The 21,773-nt window shown below is 51.4% G+C and overlaps 1 protein-coding gene across 2 annotated transcripts in view; it reads left to right on the plus strand.

Moving 5' to 3' along the window:
- The first annotated feature begins 6,212 nt into the window (after positions 1 to 6,212).
- The window catches only part of NKD1 (NKD inhibitor of Wnt signaling pathway 1), an 84,472-nt gene continuing 68,911 nt past the window's right edge, over positions 6,213 to 21,773 (plus strand). For both annotated transcript variants that reach the window (XM_024747443.1, XM_024747445.1), the window contains exons 1-3: positions 6,213 to 6,381; positions 6,504 to 6,536; positions 7,218 to 7,351. In XM_024747443.1, coding sequence (XP_024603211.1) covers positions 6,357 to 6,381; positions 6,504 to 6,536; positions 7,218 to 7,351 — 192 coding nt within the window. In that variant the 5' untranslated portion in view covers positions 6,213 to 6,356. The remainder of the gene's footprint in view (positions 6,382 to 6,503; positions 6,537 to 7,217; positions 7,352 to 21,773) is intronic.

Consider the following 21,773-nt stretch of genomic DNA (forward strand, 5'->3'; position numbering starts at 1 on the left):
CACTTTCACATTTTTGCTCAGAGGCTACCCTCTGACCCCTCTACCTAAAATTGCAACCCCTCCCCTGGTGTTTCATCTCCCTCTTTCTTAAGTCGTGATTTTTCCCATAGACACGCTGTATATTTCACCAACTTGTTTTTGTCTGTTTTGTTAACATAACAGCGTAGTGTAAATTAGGCCCTCAACAAATCTTTGTTGAATGACTTAATTAATAAAAGAGAACACCTTTATTTCTCAGGTCCCTCCTCCCTGACGTCTGTCTCTCCTTCTCCTGCCCAGTACTGCTACTTACTCAATGAAGAAGCAAGTTCTATAACCCTAGTAGCTGCTGAGAAGCCTTCACTTTCTAGAGCCTCGAATGCAGTCTACAGACCAGGAGCATCAGTCTAATCTGGGAGGTTGTTAGAAATGCAGATTCTCAGGTCCCATCCCAGACTGCATTTTAACACGACCCCAGGGGATTCATATGCATATTAAATTCCAGGGAACTTTCATCTTGGTTCTTTGACCCCAGCCTAAAACAGAGGGACCAAGGGTCTCTCAGGGACCCAAGATCAGAACAGGACATACAAGGCAGAACTAACAAGGCTAGGAGCTGGGAACAGGTAGTATCAGGGACCAAGACAGTCTGTGTGTCTGTCTGTCTGTGCATCTCTCTCCACCTGGTTTACTGTCTCTGCCCGTCTCTGACTGCTTCTACTCCTGCTTCTTTCTGCTTGTTCATCAGCCCACATGGACTCCCCGGCAGCTGCTCCAGCCTCTGGGATTATGGAGCCCTTCAGCTTCAGAGACCACCAGCAAACAGACCCCAGGCCCTGGGCCTTGCTCTTCAAATTCTGCAAAAAGATCCTGATTGGTCAGGCTCATAGGTCAGGCATCCAATCAGCTGTGGCCAGGGAATGAAGAGGTCATGTGGTACCAACATGGCAGCAGGGCCACCATGAAGCTGTGCTCTGTGGGATGGAAGGAGAAGGTGGTGGTGGTGGTGGGGACCGAGGAGGAGGAGGGGGAAGGGGAGGCTAAGCTTGAAGGGAAAGCAGGTGAGGCAGGCAAACTGACCATGAGCTTTGTAACAGTGACGCTTTTCCTTCTTGTCTTGCGCTTCGGCCTTAAGAAGCCCCACGTGGAGCCTCATGCGTGGGAGGTGTCTGATTGCTCAGAGGCCTGGAGGTAGACATACGCGTTCTGAGACATGTTAAATGCACATCATAAACACGCGGGTGTACTCCTTCAGGGAGCCTCCCCGCACTGGCTTTGTTCCCAGTGAACTTTCCTTCCTGTCACCCTCCTCGGCTAGGTCCCTGGATTTAGTACTTGGAATTTCAGGTTAGAAGGAAACTTAGAAGCCACCTAGTCCAGCATTTTCCAAAGTATGTTCCATGAACATCTGTTTTCACTTGCACCTCTTATAAAGGATTCCCCGGTCCAGTGAGTTTGTAAAACACTCCTTAGGATGCCCTCCTCTTGGAGAATCACAAAGCTTCGCTACTCACTGAAGGTTCTGACAAGTCCTGCAGAAAAGGAACCTGTCTCCCTTTTCTAGGCCAGGGCTGCCCAAAGTTTCTTACGGAGCCCTTTCTTTCACACAATAAGAGCGTCTCACTGGAATTATGGTGCTCACTGGAACCCATTTCAGCAAATGGTGAATAGTGCTGGACACTTCCTTCTATTTTGTGGATGTGCAGACTGTGTGCATCTGGGTGATTAGGCCCAGATGGTAACTGAAAAACAAAGCCTTAAAAAGATGGGAGTTTCTTTCTCCCTCCTGTGAAAGAAGTTGGGAAGTAGACAGAGTGGTGCTGTGACTGGAAGGGCTTCTCAGAGGAGCCTGGAGAGCAGCAGAGAGGCAGGGACTGGAGGAGAGCAGGGGCAGGATAAGGCCGGGCTGGCTGTCTCCCTCCTCAGAGGTCACCTGGGAAGCCTGCATTCTGAACTTGCTGAGACACCCTTGACCTGGGATGTGTCGGTGGCACAAAAATTCAATTCATTTAGGCTCAAGTAGCTGTCTTTGGGGAGTCTTTCCTCTAACACCTGAACAGAGTGGCTTGAGGACCCTACCCCTTGTCCTGGGGGAAGCCCAGCCTCCCCCCACCTCATCTCCAAGGACTGATGCTGGGGCTGGCGTTCCTCCCGGCTGCCTCTTGCTCCCATCTTTTCCTGCTGATGAACATGTCCACTCGGAAGACTGTGACCTGTTGCCCTACGAAGGATCTATGTTGGGCTCTCTTTCTGGTTCCTTCACTCTGTCCTCTGCCACTACCCCAAAGACGTGGTTAGGATTTTGCCAAGATTTGGAGGGATGAAGGGCGATTACAGAACAAAGCAGGGCAAGTGACAACTGCCAATCACAGTTTAGACTTCACTGTCCTGAAAATGAATTGGCTGCCCCTACCTCACTGGATTGCCCCTTCTTAGGCACTTATATTCGTCACTCTCTACTCACACGCTTTCCCTTGCCACTCTTCCCTTCCCTTTCCTGGTTGCCATCTTGAAAGTTCCTGTGACTTTTTCATGCAGGATAGTTTAACTCTCCTCTTCTCACCCAAACCAGGTTTGGCACTTAGCAATGCCGAAACTCACCAGGGACCTGTGGAATGAAGCAACGCCCGGGACCTAGGGGGAACCAGCAAAATGTGGGCATTCATTATTTCTTCAGTATACCCCAGATCATATTCTTGGAAGCCCTCCCACCCTCTTACTGATCACAACGCGTCACAGGGTAGAGATGGGACTGGGCCGGTTCCTCTCGTTTTATATAGAGCACCTCCTATGGGCAATGCTGGGTACTGCATCTAGAGATGTGAGTCAGACAAGACCCCACCTCAAGGAGCCCAAACTCTAGGAGGGAAATTTAGCTCCCTCCTTAAAAAATAAGGAGTGTCAAGTGGAGAGAGAGGGGAGGGGACCTTGGCTCTTTCAGAGTGGTCAGAATTCTTCAGATGGGAAGGTCAAGGAGGGCTTCCTCTAGGAAGTGGCATTCGAAGGGGGCCAGAGCAGATGGCTTATCTTGGGGGCAAGCGTGGGGCAGCCAACCAGGGTGATTTTTTTTTTTTAAACCTCCCAACTCCACGTCTAACAGATTTCACCTAAACCAGCCTTGCTAAATCTCAAGCCCCATGAAACCCGTTTCTGTTATAATCTCTCTCTTATCTCTTCCTTGCCTTCCTTCCCCATTCTCCTCCCCTACAGGATGGGAAATCTTCAAAGAAAAAGATGTGTCACCGTAAGTATACAGCCCAAGAAGTGGGCCAGATAAATTATTAAAACACATAAAAAGACAGTGAGTGGCGCGGCAGGAAAACGGCAAAGGCCGAATAGCCACCCCAGGTGGACAGTGGGTTGGTGGCCCCTGGGGAGCCCCTCCTCAGAGGCCTGGACAGGCTGAGGTTTTACCACCAGGCCCACCTCTCCTGTGTCTCCCCCCAGGGCCAGGTTGGTGGGGGTGGGCGTGTCACGATTCCAAAAGCAGCGAAGTCCTAGGCGCCTGCTGGGCTGGGAAGGGCCAGGCTGAAGGTGGAGGGGGGCCTTTGCGTCTGGGCTGGACATTTGGGATTTACTTCCCCCAAGACTTAAAATGGTAACTGCAGTTTTAGTTCTTGCTTTTATCTCTTTTTGAACTGTAAAAAGAAATTCCCAAGGGGAAGAGGGGATACTTTTTTCTCATGCAAGAAGAAAGCCATGACCGGTTTAAGGAAGTAACCAACTTTCTGAGCACTGTGAGAAAGACCGCTCAGAGTTTTGCTTTGATTTAGATGCACCCTGGCGCTGGCGGAGGGCGGGGGTGAGAGAGACAGAGAGCACCCCCAACCGAATTCCATTTCCTTTGGAGGGGTCTGCAGGAAAGCTCCTACTGGAACTCAGACACACAGAGCCCCCCACCTCCCTCCTACTTCTGGTCCCTATCATCCTGCTCTGCTTTTCCATTTCCCTGCAGCTCAGGGGTTCTCACTTTGGCACTATTGACACCTGGGGCTGGATCACTCTTTGTTTTGGGTGGCTGTCCGGTGCATTGTAGGATGTTTAGCAGCAACCCTAGCCTCTACTTGCTAGATGCCTTCAGACATTGCCAAATGTCCACCAAAGTGCAAAACTGCCCACAGTTGAGAACCACTGCTATAGCTGGTGATGCCTTCTAACTTACCATACTGTTTGCCCGTTCAATTATGTTTCTTGTTTCTTCTCTGTCTTCCTCCCAGTAGAGTGCAAGATCCATGAGAGTGGGGATTGTTTGTTTTGTTCACTGATATATCTTAAGTGCCTAAAACAGTGCTTGGCACACAGCTGGCACTGAATCAGTATTTGTTTCCAGATGGGTGACTCTCTCTCTAATGGTGGAATGTTAAGTTTGGACAGTGTTGGGACAGCCTGGTGTAGTAAAAACAACATGGGCAATGGAATCAAGGGGCTTGGGTTCAGTTCCTAATCAGGTCATTGCCTAGCTGTGTGACCTTGGGCACGTGACTTCACCTCTCTGAGCCTAGTAGTTCCCTCCTTTGTAGAATAAGTACGAGCCTGCATCAAACAGTGGTTGTAAGAGTTGTACATGACTTAGGACGATGGCTGACACACAGTAGGTACTGAATAGAGAACTGCGATATAAAATGGACAATAATAATGTTTTGGGGGGTCCCAGCACTCCTCAAATGAAACCAGCCTGCTATGAGCGTTAATGTACCTGCTTATAAGATTAACCTTCATTTCCACACACATGGGTGTGTAGAAAGCAAGTTTGGAGAATGGAAGTAAGACACTGTTAGGTGAAGGGATTTATGACTCTGGAGGGCCACGCAGTTCCCAATATCCTTTAGACATGTAGATGCTCCAGAGTTATGATGTCCAATACAGTAGCCACCAATCACCCATGGCTATTGGTTACTTGCAGTGTGGCTCGTCTGTGTTGAGATGTGCTCTAAGTGTAAAATACACACCAGGTTTTAAACAGTGCAAAACAAAGAATGTACAATATCTCATTATAAGTTGAAATTAAAGCATTTTTGATATATCAAGTTAAAGAAAATATATTAAAATAAGTTTAATGTTTCTTTTTGACTTCTTTAAAAAAATGTGGCTACTAGGAAATTTGGAAATTACATATGTTGCTCACATTATCTTCCTTTTCGGCAGTGCCCCTCTAAGGAGTTGGCAAGAAGGGCAGAATTGAGCCTCCATTTTACAGACCATAAAACTGAGGCTCACACAGAGAATTCAGTCCTAGCACAGAGTTTTCTTTTCCCACGCCTAGGCTACCGAGTACCAGGACGAACTTAACAGGCCCACAGCGTCCCTAGAAGAGCAGGCGTTCTCTCTGAGAACCACAAAGGTGGAGTGGAACCCCTTGATGTCGCCCTCCCCTCCGCAGAGACCTCCCCAGACAAAACAAACAAGCCCTTGGTCTGGCGAACTGCAGCGGGGAGCGGAAACCAAGGAAGATCAAAGACCCAGCGGTTACCCCCTTCCGGGCTGCACAGCTGGCAGCGCGCCCCGACCCCCGGCGGGCACCCACGGGCCCCGGGATGCGGGGACAGCGATTGGCTGGCAGCTCGTGGCTTTCGGACACTTGTAGCCGCCGGGAGTTGGCTGGGTCCACAGCTGGCCGGAGGCGCAGTGGGGGCTTCTCCGGCACAACCAAATCAAAACGTAGAGAGTCGGAGGAGAAGGTGGGCGGGCACGGGGCGGGTAATAAGCGAACACTTTCTGCAAAAGTCCGATCGTGCAACGGAAGGGGCAACGCTGCGGGCGCTCCAAGCAGCGTCTCTTCTCCGACCTCAGTTTCATCACCTGTAAAGTGGAGCCGCTGAGTCCTCCTGTCCGCTGCCAGAAAAAATAGAGCGGAGGGAACGCACAGCCCCGCGAGCCAGAGGAGCGGTTATTGCAGAATGGGCAGGACCCAAGAGGGTGTCTGTTCCAATACTCCTCTTGGCCAGAGCTCCTCCGCCTCCCATCACCCCCCCACCCCCGGTCCCCAGTCCCGGGTCCCCAGCCCCAGGCCCGGGTCAGAGACCGCAGCCTGGAGGGGGGCGCTGTGTCCAGCCCTGCAGCGTCTCTCCACGCCCCGCCCCCAGCCCGCCGGCCCCGCCCCCAGGCTTCTCCCTCCGCGGCCCGCCTCGCCTTTGATGCGCCGCGCCCGGCCAATGGGCGCGCGGGGAGGCGCAGGCTGCGGCGGCGGGCTAGGGGTTCGGCGCGCTCGGGCGTCAGTCCGGCCGCGGCGACGGCGGCAGGATCGTGTCTCGGCGACCTTTCAGGATCCGCTCAGCTTCGGGGCTGCTCCAGGAGGAGGAGAGCGAGGCGCGGCGAGCCGCAGGGCCCGCGGGCCGGGCGCATGGCTTAGGGACGCCCCCTCCCGCAGCGCCCCCAGCATGGGGAAACTTCACTCCAAGCCGGGTCAGTGTCCCCGCCCGCGTGCCGGCCCCCTGGTCCCCGCCGCCCTCGTCCCCGCGATTGCTAACTCTCTGCCTCTCCTTTCTTTCCGGCTCCCGCCGCCGCCGCGCGCGATGTGCCTGCAGCCGCCGTGTGCAAGCGCAGGGAGAGCCCGGAAGGTAGGGGCGCGCGGGGCACGGACCGGGGGGGATAGACTGGGAAGCACCGCGGACGGCGGCGGAATGGCCTAGCCCGCGGATCTTATTACCAGGGCCACCCCCACCCGCTACTCCAGTCACCAGTCCCACAAACCCTCTCCTTGGAGCAGACTTTGTGTCCCCTCCTCTGTCCATCCTACCCCCTCCCCGCTATCCTGTGCTCTCTCTTCTGACTCTCAACCCCTCCTGTTGCGGTACCCCGACCCCGCACTCACTGCACCCCCTTTTCAGGCTCCTAAGCCCCTTCTCCAAGAGCCTGCGCCCTCTCTTTCTGGCCCCCAGCCCCCTCTCCCGAGATCTTGGCTTCTGCGCCCCCTCTCCCGACGCTCAGTTCCCCTCTTCCCCTCACCCCGTGTTCATCCCTCCCCTCCTCAGTCCTGGCCTCTGGCGCTCGCTCTTCTGATCCCCAGACGCGTCTTCCTGGGGTCCTGCTTCCCCCTTGGCTCCGCTCTGGATCCCCGCTCTTGGGGCTTCGCTGAACTCCCTTCTCCTGATTACCTGCGTCCTTCTCTCGGATTGTGCGCGGCTCCCAACACCCTCCGGGTCCCTGCTGCCTCTGCCTCGCCCACTCTTTCTCTCCTCTCTCGGGTAACTTTCAGCCTAGGGGCCAGACTCAGGGGCTTCGTGTCGTCCCCGCCTCAGGTGACAGCTTCGCTGCGAGCGCCGCCTGGGCTCGGAAAGGCATTGAGGAGTGGATCGGGAGGCAGCGCTGCCCGGGTGGCAGCTCCGGATCCCGACAGCTGCGGGCGGCTGGCACCGTTGGCAGAGGAACGCGGGTACGATCCCCACCTACGTCCCTTTCAACCTCAGAGATGCTTCTCCATACCCACCCCCCGAACCCCAACTTTTAGCACCCTCTCGGCGCAGCTTCTAAGTCCAGAAATCCCTTCTCAGCTGCCCCTGACCCACCAATATGACCCTGTACACCCCCTGCCTTGGGGAACCTTATTGGTGACACAGGTGGCAGTCTCCTGTTCAGTTGGGGGCAGAGGGCTGCCGTGGGGCGGGGGGGAATGTCCTAGGTGATGTGGTGGTGCAGGTCCAGTTGATGGGGAAGCTTGTCTGCGCTGGAGGGATCTGGGGGCCTGCTCTGACTTCTACCTTGTTTCTGTGGCCAGCGCTCAAAGGTGGATTTGGAGTTGGGGCTAGGGAAGTGGGAAGGCATCTGGGGGTGTCTGGGTGGAAGACAGGACTGTGCCGGCCTCTGAATGTGTTCCAAGTGCGTGACATTCCTCAGTTCTATCTGTCCTGCAGCCCCAGTAGAGCCGGCTGTGATCTGGTGGCGGGCAGAACTTGGGGGGTACTGAGATCTGGGAGACCCCTTGGCTTGGCCCACAAGGAGAGAGAGGGCCTCATTCTGCTGTAGCCTGGGCCTGCCCCTAGCCCTCCCCCAGTGGGTCCCTGAGGTTGGAGTTGTTCCTAGGGGAGCAGTAGATGTGACAGGGGAGTGAGTGAGTCCAGCCTCAGCTCCTGGCCTGGCACTGGTGTTCACAGATGTCCTATGGGCTCCAGAACTCTGCACAGGGCTTTCAGATGGTCTGCGTGGAACTCGAGCAAGCCAAGGATCAAAGGATGAATCAACTTTTTGATGTGACATTTAATTTTTTTTTTTTTTAACTTAGAGGAGAACAGACTGAGTCTCAGGTCTGGTTAGTTCTTTGGTCTTGTCCATGGGCTGGGGAGGGGCCAGTGGACTTTTCAGATGTGTGTGTGTGTGTGTGTGTGTGTGTGTGTATTTGGTGGTAGGACCTGGACTGGGTGCAGCCAGTTGGAGGAAGTGAGCCTGTTGATAAAGTCGACTCTTGTGCACGTATGAAATAACCCCTGCATCTGGAAGAAGCTCCCATCTCCTCCTCCACTGCCACTGCTGAGCTGGGGGCCTTCTCTTCTCCATTTCTCTTCATCTGTTGGCTGGGTTAGAATTGGAGCTGCCGTCCCCCGGGAAAGGCCAAAACTTGGTGGGCGGGGGCACTGCAGTTGGGGCCCTTTAAAAACAGAACTACAAACTTCCCTTTCTTCCCCCACCATTTCTAGTTTTTGATCTCCTTATTTATTTAAAGCCCAATGAAAATGATCCGATTTAGCCATATGAACAAATGCATTTGCAGCTGAAGACAGAGGCCAACTGAGTGGATTTCCATTAATCAAGTTTTGGGTTTTTTCAGCCTGTTTATTTTTACAAAGTATTCCTGCAGAATGACATTTATTTGCAGTCCCCCCTGCTTTTTTTTTTCTTTCCTAAACTGCCAGGGAGCTTGCTCCATGCTTTAGGGGAAACTTGAAATACAGCGAGGGCTTACTTCAATTGACTTTTATCTTCAAAGCCATAACAAATGTTACCCGCATGTTTTTGGTAGGTCTCCTTGGCATCCAGTCCTGGAGGATGGGAGGGAGGAGGAAGGAAGGAGAGGAAAACAAAAGTCTGTCGTTTTTAATTAAATAGTAGTGTTCCCAGCAAGAGGAATGTGAGCCAGTAAAAGTTGCCATTGGGGGAAATGAGGGAGGGGAGGGAGGGGGCCCCAGCTTAGGACTGTGGCTTTGGTAAAGTCACGGAATTTTGTTGCCTGGTTTCTTCCCCCATCTGAGGACAGCATGGGATGGTGCTTGCCCCCTCCTTTCCCAGCCCCCTCTCTCGCAGAAATGCTGAGGGGTCATTAGTGTTTGTTCAAAGCACTTTTGAAGATGTGAGACACAGAGCCATCAGCATGACGTATGTTGGGTGGTGGAGCGTGGGACCTGCCATCCAACATATTAAGGGGAGGGAATCCCTGCTGCCTTGAGAGTTGTGCTTGGTGACTGGGACCTGGATGCCTGGGTTCCCACCACCGCTGGCCTCACTCCTGAGCCTGCAGAGGTGGGGATGGCCCAGGGAGAAGTCAGGGTGAGCCCAGGGTGTGGGGCTGCACCGTGGAGGCCTGTGAGGTGATTTCAAGTGGTACCTGGAGGAATATTTCTTATCTTAAGAGTTACATTTTTTTTTTAACCAGAAAAAAATAAATAACTGGGACATAAAACCCTTGAATTCGCAGATATTATTGCTTAGGAGGGAGCTAAGTGGAAAGAGATAGTCTAAAGTCAATTCTGAGAAAAATATTAAGTACAGCTGGTCAAAATTGTGGATGAGAACGGAATGCCCCACATTTGGGAAATGTTGAGATACTGAACAGGATAGCAGTAGGCAACCCCCGGTCTGTTTAATTTCTGTGATTTCCAGTGGCACGGAAAGGGTGGCTCCAGGTTCTTCCATTATCTCATCAGGATGTAGGAGGGCGTGGGCTCCAAAGTGTGCTGAGTTCCAAGGACTGGCAGAGGTCCCCTCACCAGCCCCAGACCCGTCCTGGGGTTGGCCTCTGTGTCCACTCGGTCACCCGGCCTTTCACCAAAGTGGCGGGGGGCACATTCATGGCTCATCCAACCAGCATTTTTACTGCAACAGTAACTACTATTTATTAAGCGCCTGTGTGTGTCAAGCACTTTGCTTACATTATCTTAATCCTCCTCATAACCCTGTAAAGTTACCAGCCGGCTGGTGTGGACTCTGGTTTTCTCCCATTCTGGAGTACTTTCTAGGACAGTGGAAACCATGTGTGGTAAAGTTCCACACGAGAACATCTGCCTGGAGGGGGTCGCACTTATTCATTCCTGAGAGGTGGCACCCTGGCCGGCTGCCGAGTACTTTGGGATGAGGCAGGCTGTGGGGCAGGCAGAAGCATGAGGGGCCCCTGCTTGCCCTCTTCCTCTCTGAGGGAGCCTGAGTAGCTTAGTAAATGTTTAAATTGGGTCTGAGTTTCATGCAAGATCCTGGGATATGAGAGGGTGACCTCACCGGCAATTTAACCCATGCCTGCCCTCCCAAATACAAAACTAAATGAGGTCAGTCTCGGCCACAATAGCTTGTCACCTTGTATAAGCCATTTTACCTTTGTCTACCTTACTTAGCTCATCTAAAAAATGGGTGTAATAACACGGTCATCCCTGGCAGGGTTCTGGCAGATAACTCTTCACTGAAAGTAGAACGTGGGGAGAAAAGTACTGGCAGGTTCCTGAGGCCCTGGGAGAGGTGGAGATGGGGGCCCATATTATGAAACCAGAGGCTCCCCCTCCCCCATACTCTGTAGCCTCACTTGGAGGGACACAGGCTAGAGCTTCTGCCCTTTCAGTGGGTACACGCTGAACTTCAAGGGAATATGAGCTTGGCAGAGAAAAATAATGAGAAATGTGACCTGTACAAGTACTGCAAAAGATGACTGATACGTGAACAATTTGTATGCCAGACCACAATAGGCTAAACAATTAGAAATTAAAATAAGCATAATAATCTCAGAGATAAAGGACAATATCAGAAACACGAAGCCGCAACAGGCAGTTACAAAAGAAAACCAACTGGAAACGTTGGCTCTGGAAAATATAATGGGTGAAGTTAACAAGTTTAGTAGGCGGATGCAGGAGCGTAATGGACGCAGGGATGCCGATAGGAGAACACGCGGAGAAGCAGAAGCTGCGTGTCTGTGTACGCGCCTGCAGCGTGTGCACACGTGCGCATATATGAATGTGTACAACTGGATTTGAGACCCTCCCCTCCCCCACCCCCCAGTTTGGTCCTTTTGTTCTTTTATGGCAGAGCCGCCTGAAGAAACAGGCTGAGAGCTTCGGTGCAGGCAAGTCTGCCTCTGGATCAAAGGTGGCTGCCAGGCGGTTTGGTAATTTGATTAGGGGGCACCTAGTGCATTTTGATGTCTAGGGAAGATTGGGAGGGTGCAGGCCCTGGTGGAGCCCGTGGGGACGTGTGGAGCTGGGTGATGAGATTGGAGGCTGGCCCAGCTGCTGCCTGGGTGCCGGATTCCAGGGGAATTACCCTTGAATGATACCAGTTGGCACAATTAGAAGGCCCCATGTCTTCACCATATGGAAAGTGTTAGGCCTCCTTACGTGGTTTCAAAGCTATGTGCCGGGAGGTGGACTTGACATTTGAGGTAAGGCATAAATTAAATATTTGGTGTTTCAGAATTAAAAGATGATTTGCTTTGAGGCCAGTGGAGGCGTTTGGACCTCCACTCACTGGCTTCTTTGAGTTCTCCACGGAGGGTGCCCTCTGCCTCTGGCACCCAGGCCAGCTTCATAGCCCCACCTGGCAGCTTTCCGGACCCCTGGGGAATGGGGAGGAGAGCTGGGGCAAGCTGGAGCTGGGCAGAGTGCCAGGTGGGGCTTCTTGTTTCTGGTAGGTCTGGATCCCTCAGGAAGGTGGGAGGTGGGCAAGGGTGTCATTCTGGGTGCTTTAATGCATCTCTGTGATGCGGTCTCTGGTAGGGGTTCGAGGAGTGCCTTATCCTCCCTTCGAAACTGTTCTTCTTTGAGAAGGACACTGGTTCCCCGAGTCAGGCTGTGTGTGTGTTATGTCCCTCGAACTCAGGAACAGACCCTCTACATTCATATCTTGTACAAACTGTCACAAACTCAGGGGGAAGCTAACCCAGGAGACAACCTCGGCACGTCCCACAAGCTCCTAGCCTTGGGGAAGGTTCCATCCCCTCACCCAGTGGGAGTGTCAGAAGTGAGGAGAGGAGGTGGGTGATAGACAGACAGAGTGAATTCCTCCTCATAACAGGAGGCTTGGGCCCCTGGGCTCAGGGGCCAGACTGTCCCTTGGAGGGCTTAAAACAGCAAGGCTGAGCTGTCAGCAATGGAAGAATCACTTTCTGAGGAGTCCATCTTCCTTGTGACAGCCCTGGGGCACATGGTGGGCTCTCATGATATATTTGCTGAATGAATGAATGGAGATAGAGTAAGTCACCATCCCTGCCTCTTCCTCCCCCAGGTTCTCTTCCCCAGCCAGGTGGAGCTGGAAGTAGGAATAAAGGGAAGAGTGGAATTAGGCCTTTCCTTTCAGACACTCAGCTATTAATTAATTATGATCAATAATGAATTGTTATTAATTATGGATTCCCTAGCTGTGCTGGGCGTTGAGGCTACAGTGGCAAATCACAGAGCTGTGGTGCCTGTCCTCCTGTAGCTTCCGGTCTGATAAAGGAGACAGAGAATAAGCGTGGTCACGGCACACTGGCAGACATTAACACTCCGGAGAAGCTGAGGCAGTGAGGGAGAAAGTGTGGGAAGAGGGGATGGGTTTGTGCAGTGGGAGCTGGGGGAGACCCCTCACTCGCTAGTGTCCATGGACAATGCGTGGTGCTTGGGTTGGGCCCTTGAGAAGGGACTGTGGGCTCCAAGTGGCTCTGCAGCCTGTGGGGTCTGGAACTCTCTCTGGTGCTCATTCTTTCTGCAAAGCCCCCCATGTTAGTGGCTCTTGGCACGTGTGAGCTACCTTCCCCTCTGGACAGGTGGGTGGGGCGGAGCCAGGCGGGCAGCCACCAGCGCGCTCTGTAGGGCTGATTTGCATGCAGCATCACGCCCAGGGACTTGGGGCATTACTCCAGCTGTTTGGGTGGAGGGGTGGCCCCTGCTGCCCTGCGGGGGAGGAGGGTCAGAAGCCCAGCCATGGTAGGATGTGGTAGCCTGAGCGGTGGGATTGGCAGAGGGAGGCACCCCAAGAACCAGGGGACAAGAGGCAGTGACAAGCCAATCCCAGAGAGAGCCCATCCTGCCCCAGAACTGCTGTGAGCCTGTGCCTGAGGGAGGAGGGTCTCCTGCCTCAGTTTACCAGATGTGTCTGAGGAAGGGGCATGCAGCCTGACTCTCTGGGCAAGAGGCAGGGGCCCACGAAGAGATCTGCAGGCGCTGGTGAGTCAGGGACCCCTCAGTCCTCCTTGCTCAGGGGGTTCTCGCAGCCTCACTCACTGGCTGTAGGTTCACAACTTTGGAATTTTTAGGTCGCTCGTTGGATTCCAAAGCAGGCACTTCCGGCTGCCTCCCTGACTTACCGCTCTCTTTTCCACTCACGCATGTTCTTTTTGTGGCTCTTGTCTCTCACAGACATTCTTTCTCTTCCTCTCGCTCTCTCTCCCCCCTCCCTTCCCCACCCCCTCCCAGAGGAAGGAAAAAATTCAGACTCTCACAAACAAAATATCTGCCATTCCATCCGAGGGAGAACTGAGGCAGAAGCCCAGAATATCCTGGAAGAAACGCCAGAGAGAGCTGAAGGCCTCAGTTGTTTAATCTGGAAGGCAGTCTTTGATGTCACCGTGCTCCGTTTATCCTGGGAAGCTGCCTGCTTCTTTATGGCTGGCTTCAGACTCTGTGCATGAAAAATGGCCGAGTCCCTTCAGGAGCTGGAGGGAAAGCCTGATCCCTCCCCAGAGGGCAGGCCTGGTGACGCTGCCGCTCCTGCCAAGCCCAGGTGGGCTGGAGAACCTTTTCCAAACAAGCATTTCCAGAGACATAAGTAATTCTTTGATAACTTCCCCGGGAAAGCAGAGGAGGCTCTTTATCCATGTGGGTACCCGTCACGGGGCTTCGCGACGGAAGCCTCAGGTCCCTCCACTGAAGTCATCCTTAGCCCCAGAAGGGCGGCACACAGGAGCTCTCGCCAGACGGCTCTGCCCTCCGGGGTGCGTCCTGGATGTGTGTTTGTTTAGAGGGCTCTGAGGAATTGCTCTGGGCTTCACTTTCCTTACTTGTTGAGCCATGTGGGCTGCGGTTTGTGTGTGGCTGACGCCTTTCAGAGGATCCCAGGGTAGTGGGTGGGCTTCACAGTGGTGTGGCATCAGCTGAAGGAACCCCCCCCCCTTCTCTGGGCCTCGGATCTTCTGGCTGAGAAGTAGGATAAAATCATTTATTATAATTTAGAAACTATGTAGTAAATGCATTCTATTCAAGTCATTCATGCATCTGTGCAATAGATATTGAGTACTTACTTTAGGCCAGGTATACATCTGCTCTGTCAGTAGAGCATGGTCCTGGTTTTCATGGACCTTACACTCTAGTAGGAAAAGATAAGCATTTTTAAAAACTTACACAACCTAATTACACGAGAATTACAAGAATTACACAACCTAAGCTGTGATTTATGCCTCAAAGGAGAAGTGCTGGGTGCTTTGAGAACATTTAATAGGAATCGGACCTAATCTGGATGGCTGTTCATTCTACAGATATTTGAGCATGGGTAGGATGTTGTAGAAACTATGAGGAATAGAACATAGTTCCTGCCTCATAGAACTTGGAGTTTAGTGGAACTAAACTTTCATCTTTGCCTCTCATCTATTTTTCTTATCTTATTGCATTGGTTAGAATCTCCTCAACAGATTAATAACTATTAAGTATGATGTTCATTGTTTATCTAGTTAAGAAAGCTTTCTTCATCTCCTGGATTGCTAGGATTTTTAAAACCAGGAATAATTATTGAATTTTATCAAATGCTGTTGGGGTGTTGATGGAGCTGGTGATTCTTTGCTAGTATAATGTATGATTTGTATGCATGATTTACATAACTAGATTTCCTAGTGTTCAACTTTCTTCGCACTCCTAACTTAAATCCCTCTTTGCCATGATAGGCTGCTGCTTTAAAATGCTGCTGTATTTGATTTGCTAATATTTTACTTTGCATTGATATTCGTGTTTGATTGGCTCATGGTTTGGGAAGGTAGCTCTCGAATAATGAGGACAATGTTCAGGGAATGTTAGAGGATGCTCTGGGGGCTCTAGAGCAGGAAGTACCAACTGGTCCAGGGTCAGAGGTAGTCTCAGAGGAGCTGTGATTTAAGGCCAAAGGTGCATGGGGGGAGGGGTGGTGGTGAGCAGGGCAAGGGGAGAGGACATGTAACAGCCATGAGTGTTTGCCGGACTGACCGGACACGTGTGAGAAAGTCCTGTAGAGAAGAGGGTGGTTCATTTGAGATGCTGGTTGAAGTTCAGTTGGCTGAAGAGAGGTCACAGCCTGGGCCTGGGGCCCTTCTCAGCCATGTTATGGAGCGTGGTCTTTGTCCAGAGGGGAGACAAGTGTGTGAAGGGCCTGTGTGAGGGGCCAGCAGGAAAGAGGTGAGCCCTGTGATCTGGGGGGAGAAGGAATGTGGCGATGGGCTCTCCCTTGTAAAAATACTTTGGAGGATAAAGAGGAATCAAGTGACTGTATTCTGTGGGCTCAGTGAGAGATTCTGGAAGGTCTGCATTGGTCCAGGCACAGTGCTTGGTTCTCGAATGTCACCCAGGGGACTCTTGAGGAGGCCATAAGCAGGTGAAGGACCAGGAGAAGTAGATTAGGACATCAGGCGGTGTAGGGTGGTGCTTAAAGAGCAAGAACTTTGGAGCCCGATGTCTTGGGTTCAGATCCTGCTGCACCATTTTCTAACTGTGTGACCTTGGGCATAGTGTCGAACCTCTGACCCCTAGCCAGGGGTCTAGTGGGAAACAGATGCACTCCAGAGAGCTTAAATGAAACTAGCTTCCAGAGGTATGGGCAGGGTTCAGGGATACTTTATGGGGCGTTGAGGTACCCAGGGACTGATGGTCCCTGGCAACAGTGGGAAGCTGTTACCACCCCTAGGGCAGAAAGGGCCAGGGGAGGAAATGTTGAATATTTTAGATTGCATCCCTGTAGGAACCACAGCTGACGATGGGTGGAGACCAGGCAGAAGCTATAAAGATGGAGGATTAACCACAGTCAGAGACATGGTACAGAAGTAGTGAGGGAGTGGAGAAGAAATACCCTAACTCCCATCTCCTCGTATCCTCCCGTTTCGTGCCAGGGCTTCGCATTGGCTGAATTCAGAAGCCAGAGGCCAGAAAGCTCCAGTGAATTGGTCCACAGGGTCAGCTTCCTGGAGGCACGGGGCAGTACAGAGAGGGTGGGGAATGGATGGGGGTGGGGATGGCAATAGAATAATCAACTCTGCTTGTGTTTCCTCATCTGTAAAGCAGGGATGATAATAGTACCTGCATCACAGGGCAGTTGTGAGGACTCAAATTGCAAAACAGTTGTAATGTCAGGCGCACCGTAAGTGCTCAGGACAAGTTCGCTCTTACAGTTATAAGACCAGGAAGAGACACAGGGTTATGGAGATTCGGGGAGGTGTTTCTGAAGGAGGTGGCATGTCAGTATGGCTCTAAGGACGGTAAGACTGGGACCAGGGCTCAGAATCTAAAGGCCAGAGAAGTCATATTCGTGAACGCAGCAGGCTGGGAAGGAGACACCTGGGAGGTGGGGGGACTAGAGTGCCCTGGGGAGCCCATGTCCTGAGTCAAGAGAACAGCGTCCCTCAGCCCCAGCCAATTGTTGTCACGTGGGAATGTGGCCCTGGTATTGCCATTCTCTCGTTAAAAGAATCCCAGCTACCTGGATTTTTATGTGAAATTTTTCTAATTTAAAAAATTATCATCAACTACATAAAATTTTTCAAAAACAGTTTTTTAGGTGGACCCAGACAGCTGGATTTGGCCTGGCTTGTGATTGTTGATTTAGACCTACAAGATTTTGGTGGGGTATGAATGTCAGTGATAATAGTACATACAAGGGAATATTAAAAGTGCCTAATGCTTTACATGTATTCTTTACATGTATTATTCACCCCGTGTACAGACGAGGAGACGAGCTCAGCAAGTTAAGTCCTGAGCCCAGCCAAGGGAGAGCGGATTCAGGCTGCCTCCAAGGCAGAGGGTACAGACCAAGCCAAGGCTGGGTGCTGGGGAGTCGTGGATAGTATGTTTCAGTTTCCGGGGAACAGGATGGGAGGGCAGGTGGGGTAAGTACAGTATAGATGTGGTTTGGGCCACTTTATACTGAGGCCCAGCGTGTGCATGTAGTAGGTGTCAGGAGTGTGTTTAGAGCTTTCAGAATCAGACTTCCTGGGTCCACGTTCCAGCCGCACCTCTCCCCAGCCAAGTGGCCTTGGGCCACGTGACGGCTCATTGCTGATCCTCAACTTTCACAGCTGGTGGAACGGGTAGTCATGGTGGCTACCTGATGGAGTTGTTCGAGGATTGAAGTGAGTTCACTGGCAAATTAGGGAGGATAAAGCAGACGTCACCCCTTGTCTTGCAGCTTTCTCGTGTGGTTAGCTAACGATCACCCAGATGTGCGCTAAATGTGATGAAGGGGAAGAGCAGGGCGTGGTGAGAGAGAATGAGGAGGGTTCTACTTTGCACTGGGGAGTTAAGGTGTTGAGACCCAAAGGATAAATAGCCAGGTGATGAAAGGTTTAGTAGAAACATCTCAAAGGGTTTGGGAAGTGCAAAGGCTAGGAGGCACCACTGGCAGTAGAGAGTCTTCAACCCGCTTCTGGGTGTCTGGCTTAGGACGGAATCCAGTCTCTGAGGTGTTCAGGCAGACGTACGCGGTCCGGCACCGGGGGTGGGTAGCTCTTGGGGGTTGCGGGACGCGATGCTCTATGTTGCAACCTGTTTTGGTTCTTCGTCCACCTGCTGCAAATCTTCCACAGTTTTATTTTTATCGATGTCCGATCACTCCAGCTTCTCTCCTTTCTGGCTGGGTGGGAGGTTGGGGAGAACCTCCTGGTCCCATGAAGCAGTGTCAGCCAGGAGCTGATTGGCTGGTCTGCCGTGTGCTGCCCAAGCCCCTGGCCTTGAGCTTGAGTACAGAGCTGGGGCCCTGGAGAGGATAGGGCAGAGCATAAAAGTCCCTGTCAGCAGGATGGGCCTGGCCACCGTCAGGCTACAGGTGAGGCTGGGGAAGACCGGAACCTCCCAAATGGGCTCAGGCCTAGGGTGTATCTCTAACTGCAGAAGTCTGCGCAGGCTGGTGGGCCCCTCTGACGGAGGCTTTGGCTGACGGCGCTCCACTGTGTAGGTTTGGGGGTGCTACCTTGGGGTACTGAGGCCACTCCAGGCCTGGCTTCCAGAGGTAACCTTGTTACAGGGCAGTTTTTGACCTCGACTTTGTTTTACCCTTCTTTCCCCTACGGATCTAGATAGACTTCAAAAACAAAAAGATGATGTCAGAAAACTACTACAAACCAGGAACGAGGTTGCCTTTTTAGTGCATGGTGGGAGCACTTATCTTGCTCCCCTGCCCGGGAAATCCCAAGGAGCCCACTGCCCCGGTCAGTCTTGGGTATGTGCCTCCTTTCTCAGTGTTCTGTGGTGGCAGCCTCAGTGTGACTGTTAAGTGCCTGTGTATGCTGAGCCCTGTGCTGAACTATAGGTGCAGCATTAAGTATCTGCTATATGTCAGGCCCTGGGCCAAGAGCTGTCCCTACCACTCAGTTCTCACAACACCATTACGAGGCAGGTACTATTATTATCCCCATTTTACTGCTGGGGAAACTGAGGCTTTAAAAAATTATTTATTTATTTATTTATTTTTGGCTGTGTTGGGTCTTCATTGTGGTGCACGGGCTTTCTCTAGTTGTGGTGAGCAGGGGCTACTCTTCATTGAGGTGCATGGGCTTCTCGTTGCGGTGGCTCCTCGTTACAGAGCATGGGCTCTAGGCGCGCGGACTTCAGTAGTTATGGCTCGCGGGCTCAGTAGTTATGGCTTGTGGGCTCTAGAGCGCAGGCTCAGTAGTTGTGACACATGGGCTTAGTTGCTCTGCAGCATGTGGGATCTTCCCAGACCAGGGATCGAACCCATGTCCCCTGCATTGGCAGACGGATTCTTAACCACTGTGCCACCAGGGAAGTCCCGGAAACTGAGGCTTTAAAGAAATCTACCATCTTGCCCAAAGTCACTTGACTTGGAAGTGGAATCTTGCTCTAGGAAGATTCAAATTCAGATCAGTCTGATTTTAGAGCTATCTTAAATCATTATAGGTGAATTTTTTTTCCCCTTAAACTGTATGTTATAACCCCATTCAATGGCTCATGAAATCCATGTAGTGACCAGCATTAAAAAAAAATGAACTAGACAAAAATAAAAATATAAGAGAATATCCTATATAGTAATAGTAAATATTGCTTTGTGTAACTTTCTGTTTAGTTGATAGGTGTGGATAGCCATGTCTATAGATGATTGATAGATAGATATGGACATGTAAACATGGGTATCCATACTGATAAATAGATAGATCTATTTATAGATAGATATGTGTATATCTAAACGCACATCTATACCCAAACCCATATATACAGAGGCCCATTATAAAACATAATTCTTATTGTGGGTCACTATCAAAGTGTTAGAAAACACTGGTGTTTGGTCACTGGTCTAGACTCTGAGTCTGAACACCTGGTTTCAGGATCTAGCTCTGCTTCTCACTAGCTGTGTGACCTTGGGTAAGTTCCCTAACCTCTCTGTGCCAAAGTTTTCTTTCTTGGCTTCAGAGCCTTTTGGTTTGTTGACTTTTTGGCCAGAACAGATTGTCCCAGGATTGCCATGTTGCTGTCTTGTTCATCAACTCCATTTGCTTAGGGCATGAAGAGGGCTCTTGGGGACCTTGATGTCCTCTCACCTTAGAAACCAGCCTCTGAACATGACAAGCAGCAGTTGCATCCTGGCAACTAAATCTTTCTGGACAGAACGTTGTTTTGGGAATCCTGAGCCTGGGGGTGGCTGCAGCTTAGCTATTAGGTATCTATTGTGATCTCTCCTGGCTTTTGCTTCCTCCTCTCAGAATGTAGTAAAGAAAAGGTGGCTGTCTAGGTTATCCTTTGCTGTGTGACAAATTATTCCAAAACTCACTGACTTAATATTTTATGATCTGCTTAAGATCATGCAATTTGAGCAGGGCTTGGCAGGGGCAACGTATCTCCAGCTCCATGTGCATAGTTGGGTTGGCTCAAACAGCGAGGGGCCACCTGCCACAGATCCACTTGGCTTATATGTCTGGGGCCTCAGTTCTCTTCCAGATGTCCTCACCACAGGTTAGCTTGGGCTTCCTCGTAGTATGGCGATCTCAGGGTAATCAGACTTCTTACACTGTGGCTGGCTTGCCAGGAGTGCAAAAGTGAAAACTGCCAGGTTCTTTAGGTTTAGGCCTGGAATTGGCAGTGCTACATTCTCTTTGTTAAAGCAAGTCACAGGTCCAGCCCAGGCTTAGGGGAAGGGATTACACAGGGGCATACATACTGGGAGGTGTGATTGATTGGGGGCCATCAAAGTAGTGTACCAGAGAGGATGTGGTCTTCCGGAGAGAAACGGCTGAGAGACTGAGTAAGGAAAAGGACTGAAAGGTGTCCATTGCATTTAGGGTCCTGGTGGTCACTGTCCGGTTTGACAGGAGCTGTCGTGGTGGGATGGCAGCCAAGGTGAGACTGGCATGGGTCCTGAAGGGACAGGGGAGCACTTACACGGGAGTGGATGCACATACTTGTAAGAACACCCACGGCTACGTTATTTGGAAGAAGGAAAATTTGTAACAACTCAAATATTCATCACCGGGAGACAGGCTACTAAACAGTGGTGCAGCCATTCCATGGATCTCTCTGCAACTGGTAAAACCAGGTTGAGTGAGGGACACGGGCTGATAGGAAGGAGGCCCTGAGATGCTGTTGAATAAGCAAAGCAAGAGCAAAACATCACTGTAATGTGGCCCCATTTTCTGCACTATACAAAGGTCTGTTCAGGCCTGTGTCTCTATATATTTGCAGGTGCACATGGAAAGATCTGGAATACTACACTGTCAAAGTCCGTTTCCCTGAGGAGTGAAGTGATGGGAGGTGGTGAGGAGAGAAGGAATTTCACTTTTCACGTTATATATTTCTACATTGTTTGACTTTTTTTTTCTCAATGAGCATGTACTACTTTTGTATTTTTCAAAGAACCAGTACATTTTGTTTTTAGTTTTTTAACATCTTTATTGGAGTATAATTGCTTTACATTGTTGTGTTAGTTGCTGCTGTATAACAAAGTGTATCAGCTATCCTTCTCGGGACAAGCTTTTCTGGAAGGGGTGGAGAGAGAAGCCGGTAGCTGGAAGGGGACGTGGGGCTGGGATGGACTCAGGGTATGGCCCGAGGACCACCTACATCTGAAGTTCCGAGTGCTGTTTAAAATGCTGAGACCTAGGGGCCCCTCCCACCGCAAGCCCTCTGAATCAGAGCCTCTCTGTGTTGCGCGACTGGACCCTGTAGGAAAGGTGATGGTGGGAGGGAGCTGGAGGGGTTAGGGCGGAGGGAGGGATGGTGTTCCCCATCTGTAGAAGGGTGGGGATCGAGTGTGCGGCCCAGAGGAGAAGCCGGCACAGTTCCTGACTCATGACACGCTCTCAGTCAGTGATTCTGTCTACTGTGCAGTTCCCTATGGCTGTGGATCCTGACCCCCTATAAGTGGATTTAGAACTTTGCTGACAGTTATTGATAGCTGGCCTCTTTTTCAAGACCGGCCAGGCCCCTCCTTTTATAACTGGAAGGAGGGAG

The sequence above is a fragment of the Neophocaena asiaeorientalis genome, unplaced genomic scaffold, assembly GCF_003031525.2.
Source record: "Neophocaena asiaeorientalis asiaeorientalis breed wild unplaced genomic scaffold, Neophocaena_asiaeorientalis_V1.1 scaffold438, whole genome shotgun sequence".
Taxonomy (NCBI): domain Eukaryota; kingdom Metazoa; phylum Chordata; class Mammalia; order Artiodactyla; family Phocoenidae; genus Neophocaena; species Neophocaena asiaeorientalis.